Source organism: Oncorhynchus mykiss, chromosome 21, assembly GCF_057628025.1.
Source record: "Oncorhynchus mykiss isolate SJ-2025 chromosome 21, ASM5762802v1, whole genome shotgun sequence".
NCBI classification, from domain to species: domain Eukaryota; kingdom Metazoa; phylum Chordata; class Actinopteri; order Salmoniformes; family Salmonidae; genus Oncorhynchus; species Oncorhynchus mykiss.
The window spans coordinates 1,642,501-1,670,226 of record NC_143042.1 but is presented as its reverse complement, the minus strand read 5'-3'; the positions used below and the strand labels follow the sequence as shown (position 1 = coordinate 1,670,226).

The window sequence follows — 27,726 nt, the reverse complement described above, 5'->3', positions numbered from 1 at the left end:
ACTGCCTACCATCTGTAGGTTCATTAACTGCCTACCGTCTGTAGGTTCATTAACTGCCTACCGTCTGTAGGTCCATTAACTGCCTACCGTCTGTAGGTCCATTAACTGCCTATCGTCTGTAGGTTCATTAACTGTCTACCGTCTGTAGGTCCATTAACTGCCTATCGTCTGTAGGTTCATTAACTGCCTACCGTCTGTAGGTTCATTAACTGCCTACCGTCTGTAGGTTCATTAACTGCCTACCATCTGTAGGTTCATTAACTGCCTACCGTCTGTAGGTTCATTAACTGCCTACCGTCTGTAGGTTCATTAACTGCCTATCGTCTGTAGGTTCATTAACTGCCTACCGTCTGTAGGTTCATTAACTGCCTATCGTCTGTAGGTTCATTAACTGCCTACCGTCTGTAGGTTCATTAACTGCCTACCATCTGTAGGTTCATTAACTGCCTACCATCTGTAGGTTCATTAACTGCCTACCGTCTGTAGGTCCATTAACTGCCTACCGTCTGTAGGTTCATTAACTGTCTACCGTCTGTAGGTTCATTAACTGCCTACCGTCTGTAGGTTCATTAACTGCCTACCGTCTGTAGGTTCATTAACTGCCTACCATCTGTAGGTTCATTAACTGCCTACCGTCTGTAGGTTCATTAACTGCCTACCGTCTGTAGGTTCATTAACTGCCTACCATCTGTAGGTTCATTAACTGCCTACCATCTGTAGGTTCATTAACTGCCTACCGTCTGTAGGTCCATTAACTGCCTACCGTCTGTAGGTTCATTAACTGTCTACCGTCTGTAGGTTCATTAACTGCCTACCGTCTGTAGGTTCATTAACTGCCTACCGTCTGTAGGTTCATTAACTGCCTACCATCTGTAGGTTCATTAACTGCCTACCGTCTGTAGGTTCATTAACTGCCTACCGTCTGTAGGTTCATTAACTGCCTATCGTCTGTAGGTTCATTAACTGCCTACCGTCTGTAGGTTCATTAACTGCCTACCGTCTGTAGGTTCATTAACTGCCTACCATCTGTAGGTTCATTAACTGCCTACCATCTGTAGGTTCATTAACTGCCTACCGTCTGTAGGTTCATTAACTGCCTATCGTCTGTAGGTCCATTAACTGCCTATCGTCTGTAGGTTCATTAACTGCCTACCGTCTGTAGGTCCATTAACTGCCTACCGTCTGTAGGTTCATTAACTGCCTACCGTCTGTAGGTTCATTAACTGCCTACCGTCTGTAGGTTCATTAACTGCCTACCGTCTGTAGGTTCATTGAACAAGCATGGGAAACAGTGCCCTTTAAACCCATTACAATGAAGATCTGTGAAGTTATTTGGATTTTTACAAATTATCTTTGAAAGACAGGGTCCTGAAAAAGGGGACGTTTCTTTTTTTGCTGAGTTTATATGTGGGCTTGTGTAAAATGTGTCTGTATGAATGCATACAGTATCTGACACGGAATGTGAATGCATGAGTCTGTTACCTGTTTGGTTTTGGGGACCCTCACTCTAACTTGATTAAGGTGTGTGTGTGTGTGTGTGTGTGTGTGTGTGTGTGAACAGTGTGGTTAAGTGCCAGTGTTTGCATGTGCACTCTGTGTATATGCATGTGTTGGTTCCTTACCTGTGTGGGCTGTGGTCCAGGGGGTAGCTGGTTCTGAGAGGGGCTCTGTACCACGGTGCTGCCTGCCTGCTGCTGCTGCTGGGGCTGAGAGACCATGGGCTGGGAGGTGGGGGGGAGAGAGGCCTGCAGGGGGGTCTGGAGGAGAGAGGGAGAGGTCAACTCATGACTAGACCTACACAGCAAAGTTAAAAAGGGACAGTTGACTGAGTATGTCGGATGTTTTTGACCTCAAAAGTCTGTTGAGATGAGTCTATGCCCGACACCAGCCTCAATCCCACGGATGGAAAAGATAAGCACTATCATTGACAACAAAAAAATATCTGCAAACTTTGAGTGAACTGTCTCTTTAAGACCACATGCGTACTTGGCACATATCAGTAGAGTTTCAAAGCAAAAAAACACCCCCATCATCTCACTGTAGTTAAACAGTTGACCCTATCAATCAAATGTAGTAATCCTAATTTGACGATACAATTTGCCTTGGGGGGGCAAACATTCCCATCGATTGCAAAAACATTTCTCTGGCGGTCGGCCAACTTACCTTGTGACTTGATGAAAAGCAATGACACACATACTGCACAGGCTTAACCTACAGCCCATCTTATCATATTCTATAGGCAAGGGTGAAGCCGGAACGGTCCAGTACAGAGTACCGGCAATAGAAAGCGGGGGAACGCCATACCTTTAAAACATGAGTCTATCGCAATAGTTTAAAAAAAACATTGTGTAATAAGCCTACAGTTTTCTTGGAATCTATCTATCATGTCAGTCACATAAAAAATGAGCCAATAGACTCCAAAATTGCGGAGTGGTTCGAGGAGAACACTGACATTTTAATAAGGTAGAGATGATTGGCCGAGACCATGACGCGGGTGGACAGCAGAGTAAGCATCAAATTCAGGTTACAAGACTTTTGTTGTCATTCATAACACTGTTCGGTGTCCGGTAAGTCTCTCTGCTTTTATCAAACGGTGTGGATGCTGGAATTATCTCAGAATGGAGTAGCCTGAGAGTTAGAATAGCAAATAAAGTATGGACACTGAACGTAGAACTAAGTGTTCCTCTGAGTAAAATGTCAGACCAAATGTTATTTTGTTTTCAGGAAGAGGAGTAAATGCTGTTGAACAACAGTTCCCTGAGCATCAGTCCTCTTCCTGAAACACAATATGTGGTGAGCGTGGCTTTATTTAATATTCTGGATGAGCATCAAGTAATGATCGAGGAGAAGCTGCATGTATCTAATTACAGACACAAGTTGACTAACAAATAGCCTACCAAATGTCGGGAAATTATAAAATGAAATTATGTAAATAAGGTCTAACTAGGCCCATAGAGATGCTATATGTCCATCTGTGATTAGGCCCATAGAGATGCTATATGTCCATCTGTGATTAGGCCCATAGAGATGCTACATGTCCATCTATGATTAGGCCCATAGAGATGCTATATGTCCATCTGTGATTAGGCCCATAGAGATGCTATATGTCCTTCTATGATTAGGCCCATAGAGATGCTATATGTCCATCTGTGATTAGGCCCATAGAGATGCTATATGTCCTTCTATGATTAGGCCCATAGAAATGCTATATGTCCTATGATTAGGCCCATAGAGATGCTATATGTCCTTCTGTGATTAGGCCCATAGAGATGCTATATGTCCTATGATTAGGCCCATAGAGATGCTATATGTCCTTCTGTGATTAGGCCCATAGAGATGCTATATGTCCATCTGTGATTAGGCCCATAGAGATGCTATATGTCCATCTGTGATTAGGCCCATAGAGATGCTATATGTCCTTCTATGATTAGGCCCATAGAGATGCTATATGTCCATCTGTGATTAGGCCCATAGAGATGCTATATGTCCTATGATTAGGCCCATAGAGATGCTATATGTCCTTCTATGATTAGGCCCATAGAGATGCTATATGTCCTTCTATGATTAGGCCCATAGAGATGCTATATGTCCTATGATTAGGCCCATAGAGATGCTATATGTCCTTCTATGATTAGGCCCATAGAAATGCTATATGTCCTTCTATGATTAGGCCCATAGAGATGCTATATGTCCTTCTATGATTAGGCCCATAGAGATGCTATATGTCCTATGATTAGGCCCATAGAGATGCTATATGTCCTATGATTAGGCCCATAGAGATGCTATATGTCCTATGATTAGGCCCATAGAGATGCTATATGTCCTTCTGTGATTAGGCCCATAGAAATGCTATATGTCCTTCTATGATTAGGCCCATAGAGATGCTATATGTCCTTCTATGATTAGGCCCATAGAGATGCTATATGTCCTATGATTAGGCCCATAGAGATGCTATATGTCCTATGATTAGGCCCATAGAGATGCTAAATGTCCTTCTGTGATTAGGCCCATAGAGATGCTATATGTCCTATGATTAGGCCCATAGAGATGCTATATGTCCTTCTGTGATTAGGCCCATAGAGATGCTATATGTCCTTCCATGATTAGGCCCATAGAGATGCTATATGTCCTTCCATGATTAGGCCCATAGAGATGCTATATGTCCTTCTGTGATTAGGCCCATAGAGATGCTATATGTCCTTCTATGTTAGGCCCATAGAAATGCTATATGTCCTATGATTAGGCCCATAGAGATGCTATATGTCCTTCTGTGATTAGGCCCATAGAGATAATATATGTCCTTCCATGATTAGGCCCATAGAGATGCTATATGTCCTTCCATGATTAGGCCCATAGAGATGCTATATGTCCTTCTGTGATTAGGCCCATAGAGATGCTATATGTCCTTCTATGATTAGGCCCATAGAGATGCTATATGTCCTTCTATGATTAGGCCCATAGAGATGCTATATGTCCTTCTATGATTAGGCCCATAGAAATGCTATATGTCCTTCTATGATTAGGCCCATAGAGATGCTATATGTCCTTCTATGATTAGGCCCATAGAGATGCTATATGTCCTATGATTAGGCCCATAGAGATGCTATATGTCCTATGATTAGGCCCATAGAGATGCTATATGTCCTTCTATGATTAGGCCTATAGAGATGCTATATGTCCTTCTATGATTAGGCCCATAGAGATGCTATATGTCCTATGATTAGGCCCATAGAGATGCTATATATGTCCTTCTATGATTAGGCCCATAGAGATGCTATATGTCCTTCTATGATTAGGCCTATAGAGATGCTATATGTCCTTCTATGATTAGGCCCATAGAGATGCTATATGTCCTTCTATGATTAGGCCCATAGAGATGCTATATGTCCTATGATTAGGCCCATAGAGATGCTATATGTCCTATGATTAGGCCCATAGAGATGCTATATGTCCTTCTATGATTAGGCCCATCGAGATGCTACATGTCCATCTATGATTAGTCCCATCGAGATGCTATATGTCCTTCTATGATTAGGCCCATAGAGATGCTATATGTCCTTCTGTGATTAGGCCCATAGAAATGCTATATGTCCTTCTATGATTAGGCCCATAGAGATGCTATATGTCCTTCTATGATTAGGCCCATAGAGATGCTATATGTCCTTCTATGATTAGGCCCATAGAGATGCTATATGTCCTATGATTAGGCCCATAGAGATGCTATATGTCCTATGATTAGGCCCATATAGATGCTATATGTCCTTCTATGATTAGGCCCATAGAGATGCTATATGTCCTTCTATGATTAGGCCCATAGAGATGCTATATGTCCTATGATTAGGCCCATAGAGATGCTATATGTCCTATGATTAGGCCCATAGAGATGCTATAAGTCCTTCTATGATTAGGCCTATAGAGATGCTATATGTCCTTCTATGATTAGGCCCATAGAGATTCTATATGTCCTATGATTAGGCCCATAGAGATGCTATATGTCCTTCTATGATTAGGCCTATAGAGATGCTATATGTCCTTCTATGATTAGGCCCATAGAGATGCTATATGTCCTTCTATGATTAGGCCCATAGAGATGCTATATGTCCTATGATTAGGCCCATAGAGATGCTATATGTCCTATTTTTTTTTATATGTCCTATTTTTTTAAAAAAAAATTTTTATTTTACCTTTATTTAACCAGGCAAGTCAGTTAAGAACAAATTCTTATTTTCAATGACGGCCTGGGAACAGTGGGTTAACTGCCTGTTCAGGGGCAGAACGACAGATTTGTACCTTGTCAGCTCGGGGGTTTGAACTCACAACCTTCCGGTTACTAGTTCAACGCTCTAACCACTAGGCTACCCTGCCGATTAGGCCCATAGAGATGCTATATGTCCTTCTATGATTAGGCCCATAAAAAAACAAGTGCGTGCCCACACACACAGAGGAGGCCTCTGTACCAGGAATACATTACATCTACTTTCACCTCTGCTACACTGTAGGCAAATATACATCACAGCCATTTAATTTACAGTTCTGTCTGTTCGTGAGACAGCAGGAAATTAAATGTTGGATTGGAGAAAAGGGAAAAGCCAGGAGACTCAAGAGATAAAGCAGACAGTGTGAGAGGTGCTCATATCAACGTTGAATGTGTTGTTTTGTCTACCTGCGGAGGGAGCGCAGTGACGTAGTAACCTCCATGCTAAAAGAGACAGACAACACAGTCAGAGAGAGAGAGAGAGAGAGAGAGAGAGAGAGGGAGAGAGAGAGAGAGAGAGAGAGAGAGAGAGAGAGAGAGAGAGAGAGAGAGAGAGAGAGAGAGAGAGAGAGAGCGAGAGAGAGAGAGCGAGAGAGAGCGAGAGAGAGCGAGAGAGAGCGAGAGAGAGCGAGAGAGAGCGAGAGAGAGCGAGAGAGAGCGAGAGAGAGAGAGAGAGAGAGAGAGAGAGAGAGAGAGAGAGGTGTGGAGGATGTGTACAAGTTGGCCCTTATCCACACTGGCAATGTCTCAATGTTCCCCTTTGGTAAGGAATTAGGACATCCTCATAGAGGCCTGTGGAGAAAGGGGGCCTTACTTGTTGGTGGGCGATGGGGACTGGCTGGGAGTTGGGGGCAGGTGGGTGTCCAGTGTTGGGCTGGGAGGTTGGGATCTGCTGCACCTGCTTCAATAGGATAGAGAGATAGATGAAGAGATGGAGAGACAATATGGAGAGAGATAGAAATATGGACACGAGAGAAAACAAAACATGAATTAGGATCTATTTGTGACTTTTGGACATACTGCACAGTACTACATTCTAGCCTGAGCTTTGGTTCACTGTACTGCACAGTACTGTATTCTAGCCTGAGCTTTGGCTCACTGTACTGAACAGTACTACATTCTAGCCTGAGCTTTGGCTCACTGTACTGTACAGTACTACTGTATTCTAGCCTGAGCTTTGGCTCACTGTACTGTACATACACAAAGTATCCCCTCTCTGACTGTCCAGAGAATCTCCAAGACTCCTTGTGTATGCATGTACATCCACAGGTAACTATAACAGGTAACAAAATCCACTGCTGGGTCAGTTGGGGGGAGTGAGTAGGCTTCATGCACGTGGTAGGGCTCCTAGATGATTCATTACATTGTGAATGTTATTGCTCAACAGAGCACATAGAAGAAGCAGGTTGTGTCCTTTAAATATATTTAGAAAAAAACTCAAATAAAACCTGTTTTTTGTTGTTGTTGCTGGTTGATTGAAACCCTTTACATTCCATGTAATGATTACATTTAGCTTCTGAACCAACCCTAAGAAGTACCCTTAGAAGGCTGCAGACAAGTATACTTGTTCCCAAGCTCAGCTCAACCACTCACTAGAGAGTGAGCTCACACAAGTATAGTTGCACCAGGCTGACCACCTACCTTGCCATCATCCCCTGTTCTCAGGACATTACCACTGAAAACGAGAGGCTTTAGGAGCGGAAAGCATTTCGTAGGAAGAAGAACAGATGAAAATAAAACAACAAATAATAATAAAATTGCAAAATAAAACCGTAAAAAGAAGCGAGAAAGAAGAGCGGCGCTGCTCAGAACAAAAGATGAGGCTGCGGGATGACTGATCATGTCAGCATTCTAAGGGTTAATGGATGAATTCTGACCCCTGAGTGTAAAGTATTTATCTTGGATATCAGCTGAGTGTAAAGTCTTCCTATTGGTCGCTGGCTGATTATATGGCACGTGACGTGCTGCAACACCTCCAATAGAACTGTTACTGGGATTGGTGTCCTTGGCAACAGATAATAAATGATAGAAATACCGTTTTAACCATTTCCAGCCAACTAGACAGAGCTACTGTACAAACTGTTCAAATAAAATTAAATTACATTTAAAGAAACATTTTTATGATGTAAATAATGTAAGCTTCAGGTGAACAGTTAAACCGGTCTAAACCCCCCGTTTGTTGTATGTTTGTGTGTTGGATCATACAAATCCTCAAAGCCATGTGGCAACAAGTCTGTGATTATTACTCACAACAATGCCATTCCCATACAGTAGTGTCTTGACAATTTGGTGTATTTTGGAATAATAAATAAGCCCCAATTCGACTTTGGATTCGTATGTACAATATGCAGTTCTACCTCACTGTATACCAATACAAACACACATCTTTCCATATAATTACATATATGAACATACATACAAAATCTTACTTACTCTAAGAGACCGATACAAATAATTCCGTAGGTGATAAGAGAACATACCGTCAACAGAACTAGGGGATTTAAACAGCAGGTTTCTAGTTGTTTCCTGAAGACCAGCACCTCCTAAAAGGGACCTTTGAGTGCAGGCAGTCATGGCTGGAAAGGGTTAAAACCACAACCACGAAACAAAATGAATCAGGTAAGTGATAAAGACAGGGTTGGTGTGGAGGGTAGACGGCTGAGGGTTGCTATCGAATAAGAAAGTGATGGTCTAAGTACCAGCCCAGGGTTTCCCTGCATGGCCAGAGGAAACTCGTGATACGAGAGGTCGGGTTGGACGTTCGTCTGTCGGGCCCAGGTGGTGTGTAGTATGTTGACGTGAGAGGACTGACGCCCTGGGGACTCGGAGGGAGGCACAAACAGAAAGGTCTGCTGGCTTGGGGGGTGGCCCACTCCCTGGCCCTCTGCAGTGGCGTCCCTCCCCCCGGTCTCCGTCCCGTAGTAGGTGTGTGGGATGGACTGGGCGGCCGAGGAGGCCCCGAACTGGGGCGGAGGAGAGTGGAACTCTCCACAGTCAGAGGAGGCCATGGAGTCACTGGAAGGTTCCGGGCTGCAGTCCTTCTGGCCCTGGTGCAGTAGCAGGCTCCCGGGAGGGAGAGGAATCTCAGGGCTGATGTAGCTGTACAGTTCCTCAGTGACTGGCTGCAGGCGGCTGTAGGTCCCAGACCCCCCTGACTGTCCTCCTGGTCCCCCCTGTTCCTCCAGGTTGAGGTCCATGGAGCCGCGGCGAGCCCGGTACAGTCTAGAGGCCAGCACGCCAGAGTCGGCCCCAGCGGCGGCCGCTGCACTAGCCATGTTTTGGACGTGGAACTCGAACACGCTGCCTTGCGGGGGCTCCATGACTGGGGGAGCGGACTGGGGGAAGGAGGCGGAGTGCTGCAGCTGGTACCCATCGGTAGTACCCGAGGCCTGCGGGCCCAAGGTGCTCATGGGTGGCAGCTGAGGGATGGGGCTGTGGGTCAGGCGCATGTGACTCTGCATGTGGGGGTGGTAGGTCTGGGCGTAGGCCGGCTGTGGAGGGTCGTACACGGCCAGGCTGGCGGCTGCCGCAGCCTGCATCTGCTGGTGGAAGCTGATCTGGTTGATCTGGTGAGCAGTCATGGGGTAGCCCCCATAGGCCATGGCCTCGAAGTGATCCAGCAACGCTGCCTGGTTCAGACTCAGCCTCCGCACAGCCTCCACCACCTCCTCCTGCTGCTCCGCCCTCACGTCCTTGTACCCGTACAGAGGGTCCTGGAGGGACTGACCTTGGAGGTGCTGGTGCATGGGCTCTCCAACCGACCCCAGCCTCGGAGCACCATAGCCGGGCACCATGAAGAGGGACGAGGGATCCACTCCCAGGTGCCCATCCACTCCTCCTCCTCCACCCACGCCCAGCCCCTCCATCCCCGGGTGGTAGGGGTGCAGGCTGCTGGCGTAGCGGGGGTAGGCAGGCTGGAAGTGGCGCGTATGGGCCTCCAAGATGGACGTGCTCTTGCGCCGTTGGGCATTGTAGGCCTTGGAGGGAGGGCAGGCAGGCGGCGGTGAGAAGGAGATGGGGCGCTCCAGAATGGAGGGGAGAAAGAGAGGCGGCGTGGGGTCCGGAAGGCCTGCTGAGGCCCAGACTCCTCCTCCACTGCTGTACTGGTGAGTCACAGACTGCGGCTGAAGTGACATAAGATTATAGATAGATGCATCATCTTCATGGGGGAGAGAAGCACCGTTAAATACTGTAGTATTCAGAGATAGAAAGAGAGAAGAGGGTGAAGAGGTATATCAAAAGAGAACAAGAGAGGTAGCAGTGTTATATATTTCTGCTAATGCATTAATCCCTGCAACGGATAAAGTCAGTCAAGAACCTAGCAAAGAAACCCATGAAGAACCAAAAGATGAAGGTACAGACAGACAGTAATAGCTTCTAGGTATGGAATTAAATGCAGAAGTGGCAAAGATGGCTTCCTTTATGATCAACAGACTGCTGCTACTGTGACATTAAATGGTTAACTATAAACTGCACCTTATTTACAAAACTATCTAGCATGACGATAATGTAAGTCATTACATTACATTACATGATGTGTATTTTGGGTGGTTTAAACCTTTGAAGCTGACAGTGAATGATGTTCATGCTAATTGAAATTGTACCTGCTGCTTAATGAAGACTTTAGTGGATTCCTGGATAAAACAGGTGACCACGCCAACTACTGTACATAGATCTGACTGAATGTACAGCAGTCTGACCAGTCTCACTAGGAGGGAAGTGTAGTTTAGCTAGCAGTCTGACCAGTCTCACTCGGAGGGAAGTGTAGTTTAGCTAGCAGTCTGACCAGTCTCACTCGGAGGGAAGTGTAGTTTAGCTAGCAGTCTGACCAGTCTCACTAGAAGGGTAGAGAAGTGTACTGTAGCAGCAGTCTGACCAGTCTCACTAGGAGAGCAAGGGAAGTGCCAGGCAGTCTGTATTTAATGTGAGCACAGGGCGCCTGGCGAGAGGCCCGAAGCGAAGAACAGCAGGGTTCACTCACAGGTATCTGAAAGTGGATTAAAGATGAATAGACAATAATCTGATCTTCTGTTCTCTATTTGTTATGTCTCTCTATATGTCTCTACTGTTTTGTCCCTTGTCTCTCCTTGTTTCAGATACCCATAGACAGCCCTACTGAGCTCCGGTCCCAGCTCCACCAGACTACACCCTGGTTCACACCACTCTGTGGCCAGAGATGCTCTAACATACAGGGCTGACAAACACCGCCGGGAGGCTGGCTCGGCGTTGTTGCCGTGGGCGAGGCGGGGTGGAATGCAGGGGCAGGACACTCTCCAGGGCCTTGGAGAGCCGGCCCGCAAACGTGTCACCGTCTTCCGACCCCCGGCAGGGGGAGTGGGGGGCGGAGAGCACCGGAGGAGGGGTGGAGGGCCGGTTGGGAAGGCAGGACAGAGCAGGAGGGGTGGAGGAAAAGTAGGGGACGCAAACGGACATGCTACGGCCGCGGTGGCGGGGAGGTGGTGAGAGAGGCTGCAGGCGGAAGGAAGGAGGGAAGGACAATTAACCACAGAATGGATGGAACACAGGTGAAATAAACACAGGTGAACTAAACACAGGTGAGCTAAACACAGGTGAACTAAACACAGGTGAACTAAACACAGGTGAACTAAACACAGGTGAGCTAAACACAGGTGAACTAAACACAGGTGAACTAAACACAGGTGAACTAAACACAGGTGAGCTAAACACAGGTGAACTAAACACAAGGTGAACTAAACACAGGTGAACTAAACACAGGTGAACTAAACACAAGGTGAACTAAACACAAGGTGAACTAAACACAGGTGAACTAAACACAGGTGAACTAAACACAGGTGAACTAAACACAGGTGAACTAAACACGGGTGAACTAAACACGGGTGAACTAAACACGGGTGAACTAAACACGGGTGAGCTAAACACAGGTGAACTAAACACAGGTGAACTAAACACAGGTGAACTAAACACAGGTGAACTAAACACGGGTGAACTAAACACGGGTGAACTAAACACGGGTGAGCTAAACACAGGTGAACTAAACACAGGTGAACTAAACACAGGTGAACTAAACACGGGTGAACTAAACACAGGTGAACTAAACACAGGTGAACTAAACACAGGTGAACTAAACACAGGTGAGCTAAACACAGGTGAGCTAAACACAGGTGAACTAAACACAGGTGAACTAAACACAGGTGAGCTAAACACAGGTGAACTAAACACAAGGTGAACTAAACACAGGTGAACTAAACACAGGTGAACTAAACACAGGTGAACTAAACACGGGTGAGCTAAACACAGGTGAGCTAAACACAGGTGAACTAAACACGGGTGAGCTAAACACAGGTGAACTAAACACGGGTGAGCTAAACACAGGTGAACAGAGGTGAAAGATCTGATAACACGGGACACGATAAACACTATGGAATAAAGACAAGACACATGGCATTAGAAGACGGGAGTATGAAGGTTAGAAAGAAAATCCGGCAAGAGCATATTGGGAACAGAAAGAGGTTAGATAAGAGGTAAGTAATACTGATTAAAAGGAAAAGTAATCTATAATCTCAAATTAGAGATGTGAGTACTAGAGCCATTTCTAGGTCATCTAAAGTGTTTATTAACAAGCTAGGATGACTCAAATAAAACACTAAAGCAGCTCTAATCTAATTCTTGCGGCTTTGTTCAAAATGAAAACACTATCTGAATAAGAACCATTCAATGTAGTGGTATTGCACTACTATCTAGGGCATTTAAGAAGATATTCTACCCTCAAACCAATCTCAGGGTCCGTGTCCAAAATTGCACCCTATTTCCTATATAGATCTAGGCTCCTGGTCAGACGTAGTGCACTATATAGGGGATAGGGTGCTATTTCAGACGCAGACAGTGTTCTAAATCATAGTGTGGCTGAAAGGAAAATCACTGCCACAGACTATGTACTGCTCTGCTGCAGGAAACTAAATATAGCTAGGTAGCCAGCTGCCTGACAGGGGACTTGGCAATGCCAGTTTACCAGATGCGCAGTCTGCTCTGTCTGTACAATGATTCACAGACACATTCACCTTGCTGATTCTACACAATGGCCTAAAATCGAAATCAATGTTCCGCCAAGAGTGGTCAGGGAACAGTTGATTTAGGGGTTGAGGAAGCTATTCCTTATTCATCCCACAGTAGCTCTACAATGTTGCATTTAGATTTGATCTGTGCCTAGTCAATTCTTCTGTTTATATAGTCTAGTGAAGCCTACTGGTTACAGTCTAGTGAAGGCTACTGGTTACAGTCTAGTGAAGGCTACTGGTTACAGTCTAGTGAAGGCTACTGGTTACAGTCTAGTGAAGCCTACTGGTTACAGTCTAGTGAAGCCTACTGGTTACAGTCTAGTGAAGGCTACTGGTTACAGTCTAGTGAAGCCTACTGGTTACAGTCTAGTGAAGCCTACTGGTTACTGGTTACAGTCTAGTGAAGCCTACTGGTTACTGGTTACAGTCTAGTGAAGCCTACTGGTTACTGGTTATAGTCTAGTGAAGCCTACTGGTTATAGTCTAGTGAAGCCTACTGGTTACTGGTTATAGACTAGTGAAGCCTACTGGTTATTGTGCCTCTGGCTGTAAGATAGCAGGCCCAGCACAGGGCTTTCAAGAGATGAAGGGCTATGAACTCATTCTCAAAGTAAATCACAGCTTTGTTGATGGAACCTTCCAGAACTGAATTCTGTTGCAGCCCAGAAATAATAGCTGGTAGAACTCGTGAAAACATTGTTTACATCCAATGAGATGTTTAACAGGTCAACATAGCACAGCGGTTAAAAGGGATTTACTAAAAAGAAGTGATGTGATTTATATCACACAGGGAACCAATAACATTTGATGATAACACACAATAAATAAATTGACAAAGAGGAAGACATAAAATAATCTCAAATGACACAAAACCCAACAGTAGTGGAGCAGACTGCATAGACACACCAATCAATCCCATCTTTCAGTATGAAAAACACACGTAAGAATGGACTGCAAAATATGAAGTCCACAAGCCTTTTTCAGGTTGGGTTTTATTGATATACAGCTGTGTTGTTGCTTATTCAGATGTCAAAAATAGCAGCAGCTAGGCATCGTTTCAAGGTCAAATATGTCATTTAGGACTAATGGAAATATAATTTGAACACTTCTACCACTATCATTCAGCAGATTGATTCACTGTAAAGTAATGGCACGTGATGGTCAAATAAAACTAAAAACAATGGTAGAATGATTGCAGAATTTAAAGTGGCTGTGGTTGTCATGCCCCAATAACTTTTTATGCAAGCTTATCAAAGACTACACACTCACACACACACACACACACACACGGTGGAATTAATGTGTAATCCACGTTGAATGCAAACAATTCTTGATAAGCTTGAACAGCTTGGAAATCTCAGTCTAACATATGCCATCGGGTGTTTGGTTTGTGGTGACAGCTCCATAGCTTTAGGAAGGTGAGCTATAATTCACTGACACTATGGAGATGGCCGAGTCGGCTCCAGTAACCAGGCTTGTGATTCAGTGTGTCTGACACTGATGAGTGATGGCTGGCTGAGGTGACTGCCAGTGTGCCAGACAGAGAGCCTAAAAACACCAGCATGGCACCTCTAAAATAAACCGTATGGGATTGATGGAGGCCCTGACAGCTTGCACAGCTAACTGCCTAATATCTATACAAACACAAAAAATAAGAAATAACAACATGAGTACTATGAATAATATGTACCATAAATGATTGGTTGGGATTGGGGGGTGGGGGAGGGGGGGGGACAGGGTACTGTACTAGAACGAGATGCATGGTATAACTGAGGATGCAGCAAAGTGGAAGGTATGAGGGGGGAAAAGGAATCAAACGCAAAGCATGGAGTTTGTTTACTTCTGAGTGACTCTGGTTTCTCCAACATGCATCATTCTGTTCAGAAATGCTAATCAAACCAACTGACATTGGGCAAAACAACAGTTCAGTTCATTAAAACTAAAGAAAACGTAGAAGACACAACTGACCAAACGTTACTCCTGGAACTAAAACACACAGAGTAACTGATTTCAGAAACTTGCAGCTGTTCTCACTTTGGGCAGATTAAAGGCTAGTTAATTCTGGTACTTACCTGTAAGTCACTGTGGCTGAAGACCCAAGAGCATGACTGGGGCTTCTAACCTATGGGATGGTCTTCATATACTCTACATCTGTCTAAACCCTTTAGGATGGTGTTAATTAGACATCTGTCTAAACCCTTTGCGATGGTGTTATTTAGACATCTGTCTAAACCCTTTAGGATGGTGTTAATTAGACACCTGTCTAAACCCTTTAGGATAGAACATGGCACATGGGTACTAGAAAATAGGTTTTAGACTTGACCTTTAGGGGAGGCCGTGGGGTTCTGTTAGTGGAGACAGACGGGTACCTACGGAGCAGGAAGGGCAGCTCATTTGTGACTAGGCTATACATTGTGGGTGTAGATTAACATATGGGTTTGTCCTTCCTTAATTTGTGTGTTTTGGGTGTAGATCAACCGTTGTCTTGTGTGACTATTTGTTTGCGATTCCTTTGTGTGTTTTGGGCGTAGCTCAATCGTCTTGTGTGACTGTGTTTGGGATTCCTTAAATGAGTTCGTTTTTCTGGGTCTTCGGTTTCAACTTTTAATCTAAAAATGCTCTGGTATTGTTTTATGACTAAAAGCTATACCTGTTCCTTGTATTAGCTTGAGTGAAAACACGAGAGCATATTAAAAGAATGAATTAACAGCCAGTTTAATATTTGATATTCTATAAAGGCCCTATTCCTCCCAATACACTGAAGAATACTGTTCCAGACATTGGTTTGGGAGTCTCTTGGCAAACAGCAAGACCATCAGCGTTACTGTTGAAAGAGGAACTGTAAAACCTGACCTCTGGTTCTCTCTGAAAATTGCCACTGAGTTTGTCATTTATTCATTACTGAATAAGTGGGTTAGAACGCAGCTGCTGGTCCACCACTGCGGTACCAAGAACACCGAAATGTCAAACTGAAGAACTCGTGGGACTACAGTAGGCTGATGTCAGACAGTCTCTGCTGTAATGGCAACTCCTCTTATAATGGTCATGATTAGTGTAACAACGACCATAGGAGTTGGCAAGACAGCACAAACAGATGTGGGATTATAAAGGAGTACAGGACAAACCTGACAGAGAGGGCAGCCGGGAAGGAAGAAGGTTGCTCCATTTCAAAGACTGAGAACCTCTTCATCTCAAAAGGGAACTGGCTCCAAATCCAGTCTTCAGACATCACCTTCATGCATATTACAACTACAAACTCCACTGAAATTCACTTCACTTCTACCTTCCTAAGAACTACAAAAAATATATAATAATTCCTCCGACTCGTCACTTACCATGTTCTGCTGTTGGTAGGCATTGAGCTGCTGCTGTTGTTGCTGCAGCTGGGGGGAAGGGGAGGGGGAGGGGGCCTGGGTTTGGCCCTGCTGCTGCTGGGTGGCAGGGATGTTGCTATAGGACATGGTCAGCTGGCCCAGATGGGACTCAGAGAACACGGACGAACCCTGGCCGTTGTCCACCGCTCCGTCAGCTGTAGGTGGAAGGGACAAGAACCCACACAGTGACCAGATGAGAAAGGAGGGGAGAGGGAGGGAGAGAGAGTTGGAAACACACACACTACCGTTATATATATATATATGAATGAGAGCGAGAGAGAGCGAGCAAGAAATCCAGATCAAGCGAGCCATTGAGAGATATACAGTGCCTTGCGAAAGTATTCGGCCCCCTTGAACTTTGCGACCTTTTGCCACATTTCAGGCTTCAAACATAAAGATATAAAACTGTATTTTTTTGTGAAGAATCAACAACAAGTGGGACACAATCATGAAGTGGAACGACATTTATTGGATATTTCTAACTTTTTTAACAAATCAAAAACTGAAAAATTGGGCGTGCAAAATTATTCAGCCCCCTTAAGTTAATACTTTGTAGCGCCACCTTTTGCTGCGATTACAGCTGTAAGTCGCTTGGGGTATGTCTCTATCAGTTTTGCACATCGAGAGACTGACATTTTTTCCCATTCCTCCTTGCAAAACAGCTCGAGCTCAGTGAGGTTGGATGGAGAGCATTTGTGAACAGCTCAAGGGGGCCGAATACTTTCGCAAGGCACTGTACAATATCAACTACATTGTATTCCTGGTTTACATTCGGAAAGTATTCAGACCCTTTGAATTGTTCTACTTTTATTTTTTACATAACAGCCTTAATTTAAAATTGAGTAAATAGTTTTTTCCCCCTCAATGTACACACAATACCCCATAGTGACAAAGCAAAAAAAAGACAAATATCACATTTACATAAGTATCCAGACCCTTTGGTAGCGATTACAGCCTCAGGTCTTCTTGGGTATGAGGCTACATTATTGGCACACCTGTATTTGGGGAGTTTCTCCCATTCTTCTCGGCAGATCCTCTCAAGCTCTGTCAGGTTGGATGGGGAGCGTCACTACACAGCTATTTTCAGGTCTCTCCAGAGATGTTAGATTGGGTTCAAGTCTGGGCTCTGGCTGGGCCACACAAGGACATTGAGACTTGTCCCGAAGCCACTCCTGCATTGTCTCGACTGTGTGCTTAGGGTCGTTGTCCTGTTGAAAGGTGAACCTTCGCCCCAGTCTGAGGTCTTGAGCGCTCCGGAGCAGGTTTTCATTAAGGATCTCTCTGTACTTCGCTCCGTTCATCTTTCCCTTGATCCAGACTAGTCTCCCAGTCCCTGCCGCTGAAAAACATTCTCACAGCATGATGTGGCCACAACCATGCTTCACCGCAGGGATGGTATTTGCCAGGTGATGAGCAGTGCCTGGTTTCCTCCAGACTTGACGCATGGCATTCAGGCCAAAGAGTTCAATCTTGGTTTCATTAGACCAGAGAATCTTGTTTCTCATTGTCTGAGAGTACTTTAGGTGCCTTTTTGGCAAACTCCAAGCAGGTGTCAAGTGCCTTTTGCTGAGGAGTGGCTTCTGTCTGGCCACAACCACAATGGCCTGATTGGTGGAGTGCTGCAGAGATGGTTGTCCTTCTGGAAGGTTCTCCCATCTCCACAGAGGAACTCTGGAGCCCTGTCAGAGTGACCATCGGGTTCTTGGTCACCTCCCTGACCAAGGCCCTTCTCCCCTGATTGCTCAGTTTGGACAGGCGGCCAGCTCTAGTCTTGGTGGTACCAAACTTCTTCCGTTTAAAATGATGGAGGCCACTGATGGAGGCCACTTCCCCAGATCTGTGCCTCAACACAATCCTGTCTTGGAGCTCTATGGACAATTCCTTTGACCTTATGGCTGTTTTTTTTCTCTCTGACATGCACTGTCAACCGTGGGACCTTATATAGACAGGTGTGTGCCTTTCCAAATCATGTCCAATCAATTGAATTTACCACAGGTGGACTCCGATCAAGTTGTAGAAACATCAAGGATGATCAATGGAAACAGGATGCACCTGAGCTCAATTTCGAGTCTCATACCAACGGGTCTGAATACTTATGTAAAAAAGTTTTTTTTTTAAATAAATTAGCAAAAAAATTTATAAAATCCTCTTTCCCTTTGTTATTATGGGGTATTCCGGGTAGATTGATGTGATTTCTTATATATTTAATAAATTTTTTGAATTAAGGCTGTAACATAACAAAATCTGAAGGGGTCTGAATACTTTTCCGAATGCACTGTAAATAAATCCCATCTCTGAGTGAGACACTGTGCCTAGTCCACATACATGTCATGGAGATGTTGGCCTGTTGGTACTGCTGCTGGTCCATCTCTGGGTCCTCCTTCTCAGTCTGGGCTATAGGGGGCTGGGGGGGTAACTGACTCTGCTGGGGGGATCTGAGGGCCTCTGCTGCCTGTAGGATATACTGCTGCTTCTGATTCCTCTTCTCCAACTCCTCTCTGACCAGCTGCCTCTGTTCTCTCTTCTTTTGGATCAGAGACACTCGGTCTTTGATGGCCTTGGCCATCGTCTTGTGGTCTCCCTCGCACACATAGCCAGACTCGACCTGTTGGGACAGGAGAAGGAACAACCATGACTAGTCCATCTTGTTTTGACAGTCGCCACAACATCTCTCTCAGTGACGAGCTTCTACACCTCTATCCAGCCACCTTTTTCATTGATGTTGCAGTTCTGTTTTTAAAATCATCAGATCAATTACTTATAACAAAAATACATGGTATCAATCGATCCACCGTTCAACAATAAACCATACCATTTCCTGTGCCACATCTTCGGGGAAGTCCTTGTTGAGGTCGAAGGAGAACTCGATGGCTTCGTTGTCCTTGTACTTTCCCTTCAGCTTCTTGACGTCTTCTATCCTCAGCCACAGCTTGATAGCGATCATCTCCCCATCGTCCTCCTCGGCTAGCTCCACACGCACACCAGTCTCCTCCTGGAAGAACGCATGGCTCAGCAGGATCTTAATGACATATCTGTGGCAGTGGAGGAGGGATGGGGGAAGACAGAGGGAGAAGAGCAAGGGAGAAGAGAGAGGGGGAGGAGAGGGAGAGGGGAAGAGAGGGGGAGAAGAGAGAGAGAAGGGAAGAGGGGGAAAATAGAGAGAGGGGAAGAGAGGGGGAGAAGAGAGAAAGAAGAGGGGGAGAAGAGAGAAAGAAGGGAAGAGAGGGGGAGATAGAGAGAGAAGGGAAGAGAGGGGGAGAAGAGAGAGAGAAGGGAAGAGAGGGGGAGATAGAGAGAGAGAGGGGAAGAGAGGGGGAGATAGAGAGAGAAGGGAAGAGAGGGGGAGATTAGAGAGAGAAGGGAAGAGAGGGGGAGATTAGAGAGAGAAGGGAAGAGGGGGGGAGATTGATGGTAGAGTTTAGCATTAAGGCCAAAACAGGTTTTATTACATCCAATAAGTTCTGCATGGTGCATGATTAACCTATTAGCCTATTTACAGAGGACATTACACAACTCTGTGTGGGCTGGCCTAAAGGACTGCAATAGAACTATGGCTTAATATCCTATAATAACTACGTATATTTACAATCCATAAATTATATCCCATATTAACTATGTACAGTCGTGGCCAAAAGTTTTGAGAATGACACAAATATAAATTCTCACAAAATTTGTTGTTTGCGTCTTTAGATATTTTTTGTCAGATGTTACTGAAGTATAATTACAAGCATTTCATAAGTATCAAAGGCTTTTATTGACAATTACATGAAGTTGATGCAAAGAGTCAATATTTGCAGTGTTGACCCTTCTTTTTCAAGACCTCTGCAATCCATCCTGGCATGCTGTCAATTAACTTCTGGGCCACATCCTGACTGATGGCAGCCCATTCTTGCATAATCAATGCTTGGAATTTGTCAGAATTTGTGGGTTTTTGTTTGTCCACCCGCCTCTTGAGGATTGACCACAAGTTCTCAATGGGATTAAGGTCTGGGGAGTTTCCTGGAAATGGACCCAAAATGTCAATGTTTTGTTCCCCGAGCCACTTAGTTATCCCTTTTGCCTTATGGCAAGGTGCTCCATCATGCTGGAAAGGCATTGTTCGTCAACAAACTGTTCCTGGATGGTTGGGAGGTGTTGATCTCGGAGGATGTGTTGGTACCATTCTTTATTCATGGTTGTGTTCTTAGTAAAATTGTGAGTGAGCCCACTCCCTTGGCTGAGAAGCAACCCCACACATGAATGTCTCAGGATGCTTTACTGTTGGCATGACACAGGACTGATGGTAGCGCTCACCTTGTCTTCTCCAGACAAGCTTTTCTCCGGATGCCCCAAACAATTGGAAAAGGGGATTCATCAGAGAAAACGACTTTACCCCAGTCCTCAGCAGTTCAATCCCTGTACCTTTTGCAGAATATCAGTCTGTCCCTGATGTTTTTCCTGGAGAGAAGTGGCTTCTTTGCTGCCCTTCTTGACACCAGGCCATCCTCCAAAAATCTTCGCTTCACTGTGCGTGCAGATGCACTCCCAGCTGTCTGCTGCCATTCCTGAGCAAGCTCTGTACTGGTGGTGCCCCGATCCCGCAGCTGAATCAACTTTGGGAGACGGTCCTGGCACTTGCTGGACTTTCTTGGGCGCCCTGAAGCCTTCTTCACAACAATTGAACCGCTCTCCAAGTTCTTGATGATCCGATAATGGGTTGATTTAGGTGCAATCTTACTGGCAGCAATATCCTTGCCTGTGAAGCCGTTTTTGTGCAAAGCAATGATGACGACACGTGTTTCCTTGCAGGTAACCGTGATTGAAGAAGGAAGAACAATGATTCCAAACACCACCCTCCTTTTGAAGCTTCCAGTCTGTTATTCAAACTCAATCAGCATGGCAGAGTGATCTCCAGCTTTGTCAACACACACCTGTATTAACGAAATAATCACTGATGTGTCAGCTGGTCATTTTGTGGCAGGGCTGAAATGCAGTGGAAATGTTTTTGGTGGATTCAGTTCATTTGTATGGCAAAGAGGGACTTTGCAATTCATTGCAATTCATCTGATCACTCTTCATAACATTCTGGAGTATATGCAAATTGCCATCATACAAATTGAGGCAGCAGACTGTGAAAATGTATATTTGTGTCTTTCAAAACTTTTGGCCATGACTGTATATTTACTATCCATAAGTTATATCCCATAATAACCATGCATTTTTACTATCCATAAATATCCTATAATAACCATGTATATTCACAATCCATAAATTATATCCTATGATAACCATGTATATTTACTATCTATAAATATCCTATAATAACCATGAATATTTACAATCCGTAATTGATATCCTATAATAACCATGTATATTTACTATCTATAAATATCCTATAATAACCATGTATATTTACTATCAATAAATTATATCCTATAATAACTAGGTATATTTACTATCCATAAATTATATCCTATAATAACTATGTATATTTAATATCCATGACTCAGACAAAAAGCATAATTGAAGGCTCAATATTACCTCTCAGGACATCTTATCATGTGAGGCTCAGCTGGTAAGTGTGTCACGTTCTGACCTTAGTTCTGTTATTATATTTTTGTTTTAGTATGGTCAGGGCGTGAGTTGGGTGGGCAGTCTGTTTGTTTTTCTATGTTGGTTTTTGAGTTTGGCCTAGTATGGTTCTCAATCAGAGGCAGCTGTCAATTGCTGTCCCTGATTGAGAATCATTCTTAGGTAGCCTGGGTTTCACTTTTGGGTTGTGAGTGTTTGGTCCACACCGTACTGTTTTCGGTTTTGTATATTCACGGCATCTTTTGTTGTTTTGTTCCAGTGTTCTATTGTCTTTATTAAAAAACATTATGGACACTCACCACCCTGCGTTTTGGTCCTCCGATCCTTCATATTACTCCTCTTCGTCAGAAGAGTGTGTGTACAATGTGTATACACGAGGTGTATATATATATATATATATATATATACACGAGGTACCAGTACTGAGTTGATGTGCAGGGGTACGAGGTAATAACTTGACTATATACACGGGGTACCAGTACTGAGTTGATGTGCAGGGGTACGAGGTAATAACTTGACTATATACACGAGGTACCAGTACTGAGTTGATGTGCAGGGGTATGAGGTAATAACTTGACTATATACACACGAGGTACCAGTACTGAGTTGATGTGCAGGGGTACGAGGTAATAACTTGACTATATACACAACGTACCAGTACTGAGTTGATGTGCAGGGGTATGAGGTAATAACTTGACTATATACACGAGGTACCAGTACTGAGTTGATGTGCAGGGGTATGAGGTAATAACTTGACTATATACACGAGGTACCAGTACTGAGTTGATGTGCAGGGGTATGAGGTAATAACTTGACTATATACACGAGGTACCAGTACTGAGTTGATGTGCAGGGGTACGAGGTAATAACTTGACTATATACACGAGGTACCAGTACTGAGTTGATGTGCAGGGGTATGAGGTAATAACTTGACTATATACACGAGGTACCAGTACTGAGTTGATGTGCAGGGGTATGAGGTAATAACTTGACTATATACACGAGGTACCAGTACTGAGTTGATGTGCAGGGGTATGAGGTAATAACTTGACTATATACACGAGGTACCAGTACTGAGTTGATGTGCAGGGGTACGAGGTAATAACTTGACTATATACACGGGGTACCAGTACTGAGTTGATGTGCAGGGGTACGAGGTAATGACTTGACTATATACACGAGGTACCAGTACTGAGTTGATGTGCAGGGGTACAAGGTATTTGAGGTAGATATGGACATATAGGTAGGGATAATATGACTAGGAAACAGGATAGATAATAAACAGTAGCAGCAGTGTATGTGGCGTATGTGGGGCGGCGGGTAGCCTATCGGTTAGAGCGTTGGACTAGTAACCGAAAGGTTGCAAGATCGAATCCCCGAGCTGACAAGGTACAAAATCTGTCGTTCTGCCCCTGAACAAGGCAGTTAACCCACTGTTCCTAGGCCGTCATTGAAATTAAGAATTTGTTCTTAACTGACTTGCCTAGTTAAATAAAGGTTAAAAAATGTTTTAAAAAAAAAATAATGTTATGAGTCAAAAGAGTTAGTGCAAAGGGGCGTCGACCAAATTGCTACCTGGACTGTCTGCATGAACTATTTAGTATTCTTATGGTTTGGGGGTAGAAGGGGTCCTGTTGGTTCCAGACTTGGTGCACTGGTACCGCTTGCTGTGCAGTAGCAGAGAGAACAGTCTAGGACTTGGGTGGCTGGAGTCGGACAATTTTTAGGGCCTTCCTCTGACACGGCCTGGTATAGAGGTCCTGGATGGCAGGGAGCTCGGCCCCAGTGATGTACTGGCTCGTATGCATTACCCTCTGTAGTGTCTTGCAGTCGGATGCCAAGCTGTTGCCATACCAAGCGGTGATACAGCCAGTCAAGATGCTCTCAATGGTTTAATCTGTAAAACTTTGAGGATCTGAGGGCCAATGCCAAATCTTTTCAGCCTTCTGGAGGGGGAAGAGGCGTTGTCGTGCCTTCTTCACAACTGTGTTGGTATGTGTGTACCATGTTAATTCCTTAGTGATGTGGACATTGAGGAACTTGAAGCTCTCGACCTGCTCCACTACAGCCCCGTCGATATGGACGGGGCAGTGCTCAGCCCCCCGTTTACTGTCGTCCATGATCAGCTCTTTTGTCTTGCTGACATTGAGGGAAAAAGGGTTGTTATCGTGGCACCACACTGCCAGGTCATTGACCACCATTGGCTGTCTCTCATCGTTGTTGGTGATCAGGCCTACCACTGTCGTGTCATCAACAAATGTAATGATGGTATTGCGCGGCCACGCAGTCGTGGGCGAACAGGGAGTACAGGAGGGGACTAAGCACGTACCCTGTGTTGAGGGTCAGCGTGGCAGATGTGTTGCTGCCTTCCCTCACCACCTTTGGCGGCCCGTCAGGAAGTCCAGGATCCAGTTACAGAGGGAGGTGCTCAGTCCTAATGTCCTGAGCTAGGAGGGCACTGTGGTGTTGAACGCTGAGCTGCAGTCAATGAACAACACTCTCACATAGGTGTTCCTCTTATCCAGGCGGGAGAGTGCCGTGTGGAGTGCAATAGAGATTGCGTCATCTGAACATCTGTTGGGTCCGTACGCGAATTGGAGAGGGTCCAGAGTGTCTGGGATGATGGTGTTGATGTGAGCCATGACTTCCACAGTATTTCATGACTACAGGGCTGCCAAGTGTCTGACATGTCACAAAGAACAGGATAAGAGAATCCCATGTCTGTTACAGATGGCTACAGGGCTGCCAAGTGTCTGACATGTCACAAAAAAACAGGATAAGAGAATCCCATGTCTGTTACAGATGGCTAACACACTGTAGGCACCACTGGGTCCACACAGTGAATGCTCTAGTGCAGAGCTCTCCGACCCTGCGCCTGGAGAGCTACCCTCCTGTAGGTTTTCACTCCCACCCCAGTTGTAACTAACCTGACTCAGCTTATCAACAAGCTAATTATTATTAGAATCAGTTGCGCTGCTTTCCAGGAACAAGGTTGGCATGAAAACCTACAGGACGCTAGCTCTCCAGGAACAGGGTTGGAGAGAAAACCTACAGGACGCTAGCTTTCCAGGAACAGGGTTGGAGAGAAAACCTACAGGACGCTAGCTCTCCAGGAACAGGGTTGGAGAGAAAACCTACAGGACGCTAGCTTTCCAGGAACAGGGTTGGAGTGAAAACCTACAGGACGCTAGCTCTCCAGTAACAGGGTTGGAGAGAAAACCTATAGGACGCTAGCTCTCCAGTAACAGGGTTGGAGTGAAAACCTACAGGACGCTAGCTCTCCAGTAACAGGGTTGGAGTGAAAACCTACAGGACGCTAGCTCTCCAGGAACAGGGTTGGAGTGAAAACCTACAGGACGCTAGCTCTCCAGGAACAGGGTTGGAGTGAAAACCTACAGGACGCTAGCTCTCCAGGAACAGGGTTGGAGTGAAAACCTACAGGACGCTAGCTCTCCAAGAACAGGGTTGGAGTGAAAACCTACAGGACGCTAGCTCTCCAGTAACAGGGTTGGAGTGAAAACCTACAGGACGCTAGCTCTCCAGGAACAGGGTTGGAGTGAAAACCTACAGGACGCTAGCTCTCCAGGAACAGGGTTGGAGTGAAAACCTACAGGACGCTAGCTCTCCAGGAACAGGGTTGGAGTGAAAACCTACAGGACGCTAGCTCTCCAGGAACAGGGTTGGAGAGCCCTGCACTAGTGAGTCTAGTTTAAATAGCAAACATACTATTATTGTTGAGACCGACCGCATAGTTAAGTCATACATTTCATGCATCGTTAAGTTAACCTCAATCATTAACCTGTCATTCCTCTGGTACTTTAGACAGAGCTGTATATAAATCAGTGTGAAAAAACAAGGCTAGAGTCTTGATAACAAACACAGTGAGAATGTCTGCACAGTATAGCCAGCCTTTCCATGCATCGTTGAGTTAACAAACCTCAACCATGCAACATTAGTATCAAGTACCAGGATAATGACAAAGTGGGGGAAAACCCAAGGCTTTAGTTGAAAATAGTAAACATACAAATGATGTTGTTAGACAACATAGTTTAAGTCAGTCTTTTTTTTATCCATTGTTCTGTCTGAAACCTCAACCATGCATCATTAAGGACCCAGAGTAGGGAAAAAACATGGCTTGATTATACTTAGGCTCGTGGGAATAACATCCTACCACATATTAAAAGCTTTACTGCACTTCTCTTTTCTCAAGGGTGTAGTTTGCTTTTTGTTGCAGGGTGTTGTATGATATTATGTCTATAATACAAAACACAGACTTTTATTAGAATGACAATAAAAGATAGAGAGATGAATCCTACTAGTAGGAGACAGCAGAGATGTATTAATACAACTGGCGGCTTGGCTACTAAAAGCACATTTATGCACCGGGGATTTTAACGATCTCCCAGTGTTCATGCATCGTTAAACAGTTGGCACCAGAGAAAGACAGCCAAGTCACCATCAGTCTTTCCACTGCATCATCAGTGAAACATCACACCGGGGTTTCACCTGACAACAAATGACCAAATATTGCTTGCTTTCCTCCCCCACATTTCATATTTCAATGCACTAATGCAAAATTGTTGCCCTTTAGTTCAAGGACTGGACGGCCTTCATAGTGCAAACACAGTGCAGTATAGCAGAGGGATATATTGATTTGTCAGTTGTGTGTGTGAGAACAGCAGTCTTTCCAGCTCTCACTCATTGACAAAATCATTCACTACTCAACTGGCCTCACGGAGTCACGTTGACCTTCAAATGCAAACTTTAAAAAGACACCCAGTATCTCTCTTTCACATACTGAAACATTTCATAAAAACTCATCAACAAAGCCTTCTAAGGTTTGACACGTAGTTAAACATGAAGGCTGTAAATCTTCATGAGAGTGACTAGTAAAACTGATGGTCTATCGCATTAGATGCTCTTTCTATTTCCTGTCCAGTCACATGGTCATTCACATTAATGTTCTTTCTATTTCCTGTCCAGTCATATGGTCTATCGCATTAATGTTCTTTCTATTTCCTGTCCAGTCATATGGTCTACCACATTAGATGTTCTTTCTATTTCCTGTCCAGTCACATGGTCTATCACATTAATGTTATTTCTATTTCCTGTCCAGTCATATGGTCTATCGCATTAATGTTCTTTCTATTTCCTGTCCAGTCATATGGTCTATCGCATTAATGTTCTTTCTATTTCCTGTCCAGTCATATGGTCTATCGCATTGGACATTTCATAAAAACTTTACCAAAAAAAGTGTTCTTCAAAACAAGTCCGTTTGTTCCCCCTCTAGGTTCAGGGGCATTCAAGCTTTTTCAGCGGGGACCCCATTTTTTACAGTAGAATGTCAGGGGACCCCATTATTTTCCCAATAATCTCTTGCCCCAAATCTAATGACAACCTTAAAAATCAACAAACAACCTTCAATTCATTGCATTATCAACTCTTATCCAAATGAAAACAAACCAATAAATACATTTATTCCATACAACTTTGTCTTTAAAATGATATTTTCTCTAAAACTTTTGTTTCTTGCCCCATAAAATATTCAGTATTGTTAATTTGTATTTTATTTTGGCGACCCCACTTCAGTGTCACAACCCCGACTTTGAAGAATACTGCTCTAGGCAAAAACGGACACGTAGTCAAGGCAACCGTGAGTGACATTCATATTTAAACAGTGATGAGGGGTTTTGACAGACACAGGTAGTCAGTCGCCAGCTAGAGACAGTAATACAGATTCAGTTCCTCTTGTTTTGGTTCAACAGGAACAGAGAGTGGATAAGGAAAACACTCTGTCCACAAACTGTGGGAGATTTATGTGGCGATTCAGAGTGGCAGTGTGTGTGTGGGGCCTGTTTGTAGGACTAAGTACTCAGGGAGAACTAAGCGGCAGGCTGGCCAAGGCCTTCAGGACACCCTCAGACTCTGAACATCATGTGTGTGAATGACAGATGAAAGGACTAACAGCACCCCAAGGTGTGTGTTTATG

The 27,726-nt window shown here is 44.5% G+C and overlaps 1 protein-coding gene across 5 annotated transcripts in view; it reads right to left on the bottom strand.

Moving 5' to 3' along the window:
- The window catches only part of LOC110490805 (serine/threonine-protein kinase WNK1), a 170,598-nt gene that overhangs the window by 30,272 nt on the left and 112,600 nt on the right, over nucleotides 1-27,726 (bottom strand). For 2 of the 5 annotated variants that reach the window (XM_090213398.1, XM_090213400.1), the window contains exons 7-13: nucleotides 18,979-19,198; nucleotides 18,492-18,771; nucleotides 16,128-16,321; nucleotides 10,946-11,224; nucleotides 8,455-9,879; nucleotides 6,570-6,656; nucleotides 1,623-1,757 (exon numbers count right to left, since the gene is read on the bottom strand). In XM_090213398.1, coding sequence (XP_090069524.1) covers nucleotides 1,623-1,757; nucleotides 6,570-6,656; nucleotides 8,455-9,879; nucleotides 10,946-11,224; nucleotides 16,128-16,321; nucleotides 18,492-18,771; nucleotides 18,979-19,198 — 2,620 coding nt within the window. The remainder of the gene's footprint in view (nucleotides 1-1,622; nucleotides 1,758-6,569; nucleotides 6,657-8,454; nucleotides 9,880-10,945; nucleotides 11,225-16,127; nucleotides 16,322-18,491; nucleotides 18,772-18,978; nucleotides 19,199-27,726) is intronic. The other 3 variants (XM_090213401.1, XM_090213402.1, XM_090213399.1) reach the window with 2 other exon arrangements.